General features: G+C 34.2%; 1 protein-coding gene across 1 annotated transcript in view; it reads left to right on the top strand.

The window, feature by feature from the left end:
• Window positions 1-11,268, top strand: part of LOC111089593 (Down syndrome cell adhesion molecule-like protein Dscam2) — a 57,969-nt gene that overhangs the window by 40,343 nt on the left and 6,358 nt on the right. The window contains exon 6 of the mRNA XM_022402399.1: window positions 1,524-1,802. Coding sequence (XP_022258107.1) covers window positions 1,524-1,802 — 279 coding nt within the window. The remainder of the gene's footprint in view (window positions 1-1,523; window positions 1,803-11,268) is intronic.

Genomic DNA, 11,268 nt, shown 5'->3' with positions numbered 1-11,268 from the left:
CTTGGTAAAACGTATTTTAAGAAACTGATGACCATCTTGGTAAAACCTATTTTAACAAACTGATGACCATCTTGGTAAAACCTATTTTAACAAACTGATGACCATCTTGGTATAACGTATTTTAATGAATTAATAACAGTCTTGGTAAACATTTTCTCGTACAGTTTATCTCTTACCTCGAGCCCATTTTCAAATACGCTAATTAAGACAAAAAAGACAAAAGAAAAGTTCAAATTCGAGTGAAATTTCAGTAAAGAAAAGTAGATTAGAATATCTAGTAAGACAAGAATATGTCAAGGAAATCTAATTGGAAGATGCAATGGAACAGTCGATAAAATTAGAGAAACTATGGGTGAGACTATCCATGTGCATGTTGTTTGCCGCATTTTGTACATGCAATTTTCTTGACTACGTGTAAATTCATAGAATGCTGAATAACGTATGAAAAATAAGCTGACTGAGCTGGCTGACGTAGGAGTTTTTTCGTATCATATAGCTTCAATGCATGCATATGATATATATTACACATAGAGTGAATTCATAATCCAAGCACTATTACGGACTGATCCTTTGTGTTTACTCCTTTGTTTGATTCAAGCAAAATTGGAAGTTTGCACAAGATGATACAAATGTTTAGGAGTTGGCTATAATTGGATCTATTGTAGAAGTACAAAGTTGATTCAGTATGATATCCCACCTTTCAGACAGTCATGTATGGAAAAAATCACTACAAAAAGACGCTAATATCCCGCATTTCATTCAAAAAAATCACTATGAAAAATCGTTAATATTCAGCCTATCAGACAGCAAAGTATGGCGAAAAATCACAATGAAAAATCGCTTATATCCAGCCTTTCAGAGAGTAAAGTATGGCAAAACATCACAATAAAATCGCTTATATCCAGCCTTTCAGACAGTAAAGTATGGCAAAATATCACAATAAAAAATCGCTTATATCCAGCCTTTCAGACAGTAAAGTATGGCAAAATATCACAATAAAAAATCGCTTATATCCAGCCTTTCAGACAGTAAAGTATGAGAAAACATCACTATGAAAAATCCCTTATATTTTTATAGCATTTTTTTCTTTGCCCTAGGAATAATTGAAATCACGCTTTTTCTCAAATTTACTTAAATAACTGAAACACTGTATACATAACATTGATCCCAATAAAACTCAAAACCAATATATTATATTCTAGATTAGTGATATTGGCTGTTTCTGGTTGTACAGGCTTTTGCTAATCTTGTTCTTTATCAGGAATAATATCTGTTGAACTTAGTATTTTTATTTTTCCTGAACAGTAATACAACTTTTCCTGCGTTTCAACTAAGAATTTATTTAGGTAAAAAAATGTTGTGGATTTTCCATAAAATCAAGTTTATCAATAGCAAAGAGCGTTTCAAGCGTTCTATATTTACTTCGGAAGTAGCTTTAGTCAAAGATTAAGTTTTTAAGCCAGTTATCTTATAGTTTATTTGGGCATTCTCAACTAATAGTGCCTGCTTATCAATTCTTCTAGCACCCCTGAAAGTGGAAATTAATCCAGGGTCTCCTAGAGTACGTTTCGTAAAATATGGTGAACGAGTGTTATTGAACTGTAATGTTAGTGGATATCCTGTGGAAACCATTTTTTGGGTGAAAGATCAGCGTCCTCTTCCTGTAAATTATCGTGTAAGACAAGCCCCTGATCACAACCTGGAAATTTCGTCCTTTGAAAAAGAAGACAGTGGAATATATCAGTGTTATGCACAAAATAATCGAGATTCTGCTCAACATTTCATCGCTTTGAAGCTGGAAGGTGAGTTAAGCCTAGTATTACAATTTAAACTAATGTTGGCACTTCAAAAGGTACATAATTAAAAAAAAAAGTCCAGATCCGTTTCTTCTTTTTGAACTGTACCTGTAACTATAAATTAAAGTAGCGATTACCTAGATATATTAGCTCTTATGTATTACAGTGTAGTAATTTTTTACAGATGTATAAAAATCGATAGTAATTAAAAGAACTTTTCTGATAAACTTAGTTGCACGTGTATCTAGAAATACATAATAAAATCCGATAAATTGAAGTAGCTTGTCACGAAAGTCTGCGAGATTATTAAAACTTTCTGAGGCCTGTAAACTGGCTTGGTTTTTCTGTAGGAAGGCTGAATGATTTCTAAATATTTCAACGTTCTATTTCAAATTCATTCTCTTTTTTTATTACAAAATTGTCCTTCCATCAGCAACAGTTTTGGTATTGTGTGCTACGAAACACGAACACTAAGGCCATTTTCTACAGCTCTGCAAAGAAACAACTCAAAATACGTTCTTTTCCTAAAACAATTCACTCATTAATTATACTTTTTAAGATATGTTTCTAGAAATTCAACATCTGAAAAAAATGAATATCTGTTGAGAACGTTTATCAAAATTAGTATGTTGGTTATAAATTCATAACGTATACAGCAAATATTTGTAACTTTGTTGTTGTTGTGCTTTATTTAGGTATAAAATATCTGTCACTTGTTTTAATTAATAAGAATTTCTGATGAAAACTAAGTTAACGTTATAGATCAGAACTAAAAAGTAGCTTTAAATTATGTACAATAATGATATATATAACTAGAAGTACTAAATATCATAAATCAATAAACACAAAAACTAAAATCTATAATGATTAGAATGCATGGAGGAATTACTAGTGTACAGTTACTGGTATTATCAACTGTAACCTATTGTTTTATCTCCAATTTATTAATTTAAATAATATTAGAAGACTAAGATAATAAAGATTATTTTGTATTTTGAGTTTTTTCTTACCTTTATATCCCCCAGTGGCACAGCGGTATGTCTGCGGACTTACAACGCTAGAATCCGGGTTTCGATACCCGTGGTGGGCAGAGCACAGATAGCCCATTGTGTAGCTTTGTTCTTAATTATAAACAAATAAACTTACTTTAATAATCAGAGAAAACAATGATACAAATTATATAGACTTCCTTGACTTATTTCGAATTATTGTTTATTTAAATACGGGTGTAATGGTAAATTAATTTGTTAATTTTACTTAAATAACCTATTTAGCTGAATGGTTATAAGATCTAGCTAAACACTTGGTTTATGAAACAAGATATTTTCTTAATCACAACAAACTATTAACTGACGATATTGGAATATTTTGCAATTAGGACCTGGAATAATTTTTTTTAACTAGTTACACATTACAAAATATATGACTGCGTTGCTTTGTTTTGTAATACTCGCGGTATAGCCCATTGTGTAGCTTGGTGTTTAATAGCACACAAAACAAACAAATCATTACTGCTTATACAGTAGTTAGTTAATAATAATAATAAAGAACCTTTTAAAACAGGTTCGAAGGTGCATTATTTACAAACAACATTATGTAAATTTATCGCCATTCAAAAGCATCAGTAACTGTAATTATTACTAAGGCTTGACCTTTAAGATTAATTACAGTAGTTAATTGGCAGTATATATAATTGAACGCCGACTATGCCGTAGGTATTTACAAGATCGTACCCGGCATGGCCAGGTGGTTAAGGCACTCGACTCGCAATCTGAGGGTCGCGGGTTCGAATCCCCGTCACACCAAACATGCTCGCCCTTTCAGCCGTGGGGGCGTTATAACGTGACGGTCAATCCCACTATTCGTTAGTAAAAGCCAACTCTTGGGCTACACAGTGGGTGGTGATGACTAGCTGCCTTCCCTCTAGTCTTACACTGCTAAATTAGGGACGGCTAGCGCAGATAGCCCTCGTGTAGCTTTGCGCGAAATTCAAAAACAAAAACAAACAATTTACAAGATCACATCCGGCCCGGCATCAGTTGCGGTATCGATAATTAACGACTTCACTACAAGTATGCAAGTAAAACAAACGCCGTTTTCTTGATATTTTATTTTGTCATTTTGTGTGTATGTGGAAGGCAGGTGACCTGAAAAGTCTGAAAATGTGTATATGATGGTAATAAGAAAAATAGGCCCGGCATGGCCAGGTGGTTAGGGCGCTCGACTCGAAATCTGAGGGTCACGGGTTCGAATCCCCGTCCTATTAAACATGATCACCATTTCAGCCGTGGGGCGTTATAACGTGACGGTCAATCCCACTATTCGTTAGTAAAAGTGTAGCCCAAGAGTTGGCGGTGAGTGGTGATGACTAGCTTCCTTCCCTCTAGTCTTACACTGCTAAATTAGGGACGGGTAGCGCAGATAGCCCTGGTGTAGCTTTGCGCGAAATTCAAAACCAAACCAAGATCAAATCCAAAGTATGACCGTTTGTAATCATATTTGAAGTTGATCGTCCTTCAATACGTTACCAAAACTCGTCATTATGTGCCTAACTTCAAGAAGCCGTTATGTTAACATTAAATTTACGTGACACTTGTTTTTTGTTCATTAAAATTCATCTTACCTTTTGCAAAACGTAAAGAATATAATAGTTCGCATATCTTAATATCTACATGTATAGCATGTTCCTCATGTTTAAAAATGTATTTTACATAACCTACCACTGCCAGAAAGTTGCGTGTATCGTGCAACGTGTCAGAAATATGAAACAGAAAAAAAATAGAGGCGAACTTTTTTATCAAACTGTGTGTGTGTGTCTTTAAACATTTTAGAAGCTGCAATTTCTGTTTAAAACACGCTTATTTAAAATAAATATTACAGGTTGATAATCAGTAGTGAAACATGAAAAACAAGTTTATTTTATCAATACAAACAACAACGGTTATAATAAATTCAGGCCTCTAGAGAAACGTACATCGTTGTTGTATATATTTTTTCGTGAATACTATGTTCATGTAAGCAGTTAGAAATCTACCAAACCTAGTACTTACGAAAAATATTTATGATATGAGCTTTTTTAAGTCTAATCAAACTATATCATATTTATGTGTGCGCATGCGCAGCTGCATGTGACTGAAACGTAATAGCATATAGGCAAATATAGGATGCTAAAAGTGAATTTGTAAAACACCATAGAAGACATGTATAGTATAGAATATTTGTCGTAATGATTAAAGCTCACTGTAGTAGTTCGGTTATTGGATCCAATTTTAAACCACAGTTCTGTCAATAAACAGTAAAGTGAATACATTTATCTAGAGAATACCTGAATCATTTCACTTTTTAAAATATCAAATTTCATTCATATATTTGAATATAGCGTCTGGCCACTTTATTAGAATCTATATGTTTGGCCACGGTTAAATCCCCAGTCGACATGACATAAACTCCATGAAATGTTAGAAGTTGACACGTTTACTTTTAGTCCATTTGTCGAATAGCTTTGTGTGAAATTGGTTCAAAAGTGTCGACAGAGAACGAAAATAAATGCTAAAGTTCACCCCCAAAATGGATTGATATCTTGTGTTTGCCTTGTGAACAGGAAATGAATGAAGTCACCATCATATCCTTCAAGTCAATAATAAATTGTTGTATTATCGTTTTGGTAGAATTCTTATCCATCAGAAAGAAACTGTGGAATTGTGAGATGAGTCTTATTAGTAACAACACTTAGATGGTATGTGCATGTCCTTAATATTCGCCATTCTAAAATAATCAAAGAACCAACCTGGTATCGCAAAAACGTTCCCCATACCTTTATCTTAGCTCTAGCATCATGTTTTTTTTTTTTAATAATTTCAATCTAACAAAAATACAGAAGAGGGCGAAAAAGTCTCAGCAGATCACATCAGATGCTTCCACTCATTCTTGTCCACAGACTGCTTCTAAGGACCACTAGAACTATACTTTCTTATCCCCGTGAAAGTTGGATAGATCCCCACACGTACAGATTGACCATTACATTACTCATGTCAATCATTTGACGTGTAACATGATTAGTTTATTTTGCACATGCAAACAAAGGAAGTGTGTTACAGAGTTTTGTGGAGAAGAGAGAGAGCTAATAAAGCGGTCAGTCAGTTTGTTTGGTTTATTTATTTTAGAGCAAAGCCACGTTGCGTTATCTGCTGTTTCAATCGTGGGGAATCGAACCCCGGAATTTAGTATTGTAACTCCGTAAACGTACCGCTGTCCTACCGAGGAACGCGGTCACCCAATAAATATTCATAAGACTTTAACACGGTGTGCATTTTGGGCTTATCTTTCATTCTCGAAGTATATGTTATTAACTACAAGTAGTAAAGTGAGCTTGGAAAGGCCTAGTGTTTAGGGTGTTCGACTCGCAATCTGAGGGTCGCAAGTTCGAATATCCGTCGCCGAACATGCTCATCCGACTGGACTAGCTACCTGGGTGTAAAATATTTTGGCTTAGAACCATTACCGAACGACCCGAAATCAAAGTAGTTGGGATTAAGGTCGTAAAGGGGAAAAAACGGCAGAAATAACTAAATGTATTGGTAAAGTGACAGTGGGGCTTCGTCAATCTATACAAAATTGAATTTTGAAGAAGAAAAATGAGGCCCATCTGATGAATTTTGGTTAGAGCTAAAGAAACTTGAATACAAAATATGTCCCCTTGTCTTATAAAGCACGTACAATATTTCCAAAACAAATTAATCCTATCATGCATATAAGTTAATATAGTGGTTTTCTGGTGCAGTCAAGTTTCATGTTATGTTTGCGTGACTTCGTTCCTCTCTTCCTTTTTGTTAGCATACTGTGAGATCTGTCAATATCAGGCATGACTTGGGAATTAAACGTTGTGTTATCGCTTACAGTATCAGAGTTTAATACGAAACTGTCAAATATATAAAATTGATGTGAAAAAGTACTTCTCCACGATGTTTTAAGTATGTCTGTAAGTTTAAACATTAGAAAAACAACAAATCATGACTAGTTTTAGGCACGTACCTTTAGAGCGAAATGGTATTTCTAATCAATACAAATTGTCCCAAAACTAATCCAATTAATCAAATAACTAATTAAGTTTTTTCGGTAACTTTTCCAATTTAAAAAGATCCCTAAAACTGATATGTGGCATTTCTATGTAATTACATATTTCGGGAAATAGACTGATAGATTTTCTTTGCATATATTATGCAGCTATGTCATATACGGTAAATAATAAATATGCATTGCGTATAATATGTTTGTTTACTTTAAGCGCAAAACTATGCACCGCACAGATCGAACTCAAATTTTTAGCGTTATAAGCCCTCATACTTAATCACTGAGCGATTGTGGTGTCATTACGTATCCCACTGATGCAAAGAAAACAGAAAATCTATGTGGTTGTCAAATCACATATTTACCACTTCAAGATGAACGAAAGAAACTATATATAGTACAACGCCTAATCTGCCGAATAATGATCCGCTAGATGGCAGTGGGTGTAATACCACATGGCAGTCAGCTTGATAATAATGTCAATCACAATCTGGCTCAAAACTTACAAGGCCAGCAATGAAGATTGTGATTTAAATTGTTATCACAATTACTACGATGCAACATCTTATGAGTGAACGACTGGTAACTTGATCTATCATTCCTCCACGTGACCTTCATTACTTAATGTCACAATTTACAGATGCCTGCTCGAAGTTCCTCCTTCCCGGGAAGTTTCATCTAAACGCTTCTATTATTTTCCAAGATAAAGTCTGGACGGAGGGATGCACATTAGTACCTTATCAAGCGTATTAGTAGAAGTTTCATGGTTAAGATTATGGTATTTGATATTTCACAGAATCATACACATAAAAGAAACATGAATTCACAATCTGAGAGAACGTACTAACAAGCACACCAACACTATACTTGTATGTTCAGAGATAAAGCGGGTCGCGGGTTCAAATTCCCATCACACCAAACATGCCCACCCTTTCAGCCGTAGGACGTTATTACGTGACGGTCAATCCCACTATTCGTTGGTAAAAGAGTAGCCCAAGAGTTGGCGGTGGGTGGTGATGACTAGCTGCTAAATTAGAGACAGCAAGCGCAAATAGCCCTCGTGTAGCTTTGCGCGAAATAAAAAAAAAGAATAACAAACACAGAGATAAAGTGAAAAGAGTGAAACAGTTACACATGTGTAACGAGTTTCTGATATTTTGTAGGTAGAGGTAAAGTAAAACACGTGATATCACTATCAGGAATAACGTGCTATCAAACACGCGTAGCCAAAAAAAAATCCCCTGTGTTTAGAACTTAGTATCATCCCCTGAAATAATAACTACTCAACTTTCTTAAAACTCAGCTAGAACAAACAGGCATACTGTAAAAACAATACCACGAAACAAAGGGAAAATTTTTATAACGCACTGTAAAAACAATGACCACGAAACAAAGGGAATTATATAAGCACTGTAAAACAATACCACGAAACAAAGGGAAAATTTTATAACGCACTGTAAAAACAATACCACGAAACAAAGGGAAAATTATATAACGCACTGTAAGAGCAATACCACGAAATAAAGAGAATATTTTATAACACACTGTAAAAACAATACCATAAAACAAAGGGAAATTTTATAATACACTGTAAAAACAATACCACGAAACAAAGAGAAAATTTTATAACTAACAGACAGACATTTCGTTAACGACAACAAAGACATTAATATTTAAAGTTGTGGTAAAATAAATCTCAGGGCATGTGATTGCACAATCACTCATGAATATAATGCCAAATGACAAACAAAACATTAATGACATCGATTTATTTATTATTATTATTGGTAATTCAATCAAGTTATTGGTTGAACACAAGAGTTTATTTCTTCCGAAAATGAAAAATTTTAACGTTCAAAAGTACAAATTATAAGTTTTAAAATACAAGTAATAACAATAATTCACACATGTCTATCATATAAAACAAACTGTATCCTAGTTTATCAATTATAAAGCAAAGTTCTGTCTTCATACTTATATTTTGGTATTAATCTCGTTTAGCCACCCAAGACTGGCATTGCTTGGTAAGTAGGGCACTGAGACTCGAAATCCGCAGATCGCGTGTTTGAAACCCGTCATCAAACATGTTCGCCCTTTCAGTTATGAGGACATTATAATGTGACGGTCAATTCCAATCTTCGTTGGTAAAAGAGTAGCTAAATAGTTAACGGTGAATGGTGTTGACTAGTTGCCTTCCCTCTAATCTATCACGTTCAAATTAGGGACGTCTAGTGTAGATAGCTGTAGAGTAGCTTTGAGCGAAATTCGACGAACAACTTAGCCGCCAACATTTTGACGTGATTTTAGTGTACAGACGATAGATAATTTATTAAATTATATTCTCTTAATTACTTTAATAGCCTGAACGTTGATTCAAACGATGACTAGGATAACTTCGAAACGTGTTTTTATTAGCGACTAAAACACAAGCAAAGTTATTTAGATTAGGCATCGATTCATTATAAAAGCAAAAACTTTTTATTCTAAAATTTCGTGATGTTTTCCTTGAACTTGACTTAAAAACTGAGCTTTTTTTTTTTGTTCAGACTAAGCTAAGACTAGTTTTGCACTTTTTCCACAATCTAGCGCCATTGCGATCTATACGATCTATAGTTAAATTGTTAAAATGACAGCCATCTTTCACGCTTAATATTGTTTAGGGCATTTATTTCTTCTCAATAACTTCACTGACTCAGTGATATTTTTTCTTTCTTGGTTTACTAAAACACTTGATAAATAATCGGGCTAAGATATACGTCCATAGCACGAACAGTGTGCCTATGACGATGGATATGCATACGATGTTACTTGCTCTATCTCTTTTGTCATCTAAATCAACGTTTCTGCTGTTACAGACACAATTTACACGTTGCGTATACAACACAAATGGCAAAGAGATTAATATTAATACTAGCTAGGCTGTGCCATTGGCATAGCAGAAAAGGATGCGTGGTTATTAATGCACACACACACTATAGAACCGGCTACTGTTTGAGACAAATTATACTAATGTACACTATACTTTCTTTACATAACACCAGTAGTTTTATAAAACAAAACACATACACTATTGATTTGTACCACATAATATTGTTAGATATGGTTTGAGATTCATGACGTGTTTTTTTATTTTTTTATTTCAAATCCCGATAACATTCTCGTATAAAAACGTTTATGACCACTTTAAGCCTTGTCACATTTATAATTTAAAACAAATAGTAATGTTGATGAAAGCTATAGGCTCTGCTAGTGGCCATTACTGTTGAAAACTACTATATTGTCCAACATCTCGGATCCACCAGACTGGTATAAGGTAAAAATGGTCTTACTACTTGTCAGCGAGAAAAGTCCGCTATCCATTGGATGCTTTTACATTGCATATAAATGTATACATGTGTCGAGTAGTCGGGAAATAATGTTAGCACATTCATGAATAAATGTTTATGAATTTCTTAACAGAATATCCAGATATTGTATAGTAAGCATAAGGTATGCAAGCCTTTCTAACTAAACTAACCTCGTTTCACTACATTATTGCATCGGTGTAGCTGTATAAAAGTAATTATTTAGTTTCAACTGATCGATACAACTTGGTTGTAGACGCATATTCGTAATATAGATTTTAACAGAAAACATCCAGAGAAAGGCATCAATATTTATAGAAACAGCCATTAACACTATTTAGTGAACTATAGGAATATGTGGTCATTCACTACCTGGAATACGTAACAAATTAGCATTTTGTAGGCTATAAAACTGTGATTCAATGCGATAAAAAGGAGCATCTGTCACTTAAAGACACTAAGAACTAATACACACTAAGTCTATATTTAGTAGCGAAACTATGTATGGGAGAGCCGAGATAATCGCCCAGTAGCTTGTGTTAGTACTATTATATTTGTTGGTGTTTATTGATAAAATATAAGATATGTTCTTTCAAGTTCCTCCTACCATACTTTCATAGAAATTACTCTGAATGGACGAGATATGGTCTCATGAATGCCACTCGCAACTACAGCAGAACAATAAAGAATGTAACAATGAAAGGCATTGTTTTAGCTAGGTATACTAGTCTGTGGCCAATACAAAATGCCTTCCTACTCACTGAGTAGTTTCGAATTGAACGTAAAGGCGTCAAGAAAACATATATTTTTGTTGCTGTTGTTTATTAAATTGCTAAGTTCAAAAAGAAAGTAATAACTTATTATACCACCACTCCAGTGATTCAGCGGTACGTCTAAAGGCTTATAACACTAAAAACTAGGTTTTGGTACCCGCGTTGAGCACTGCACGGGTAAACCATTGTAACTTTGTGCTTAACAACGAATAAGCAAGCTTTGTTTGTTTGTTTGTTATGAATTTCGTGCAAAGCTACACGAGGGCTATCTGCACTAGCCGTCCCTAA

Source organism: Limulus polyphemus, unplaced genomic scaffold, assembly GCF_000517525.1.
Source record: "Limulus polyphemus unplaced genomic scaffold, Limulus_polyphemus-2.1.2 Scaffold124, whole genome shotgun sequence".
Taxonomy (NCBI): Eukaryota; Metazoa; Arthropoda; class Merostomata; order Xiphosura; family Limulidae; genus Limulus; species Limulus polyphemus.
Note: the sequence above shows the minus strand (reverse complement) of the source record. Positions and strands in the feature narration are given on the sequence as shown.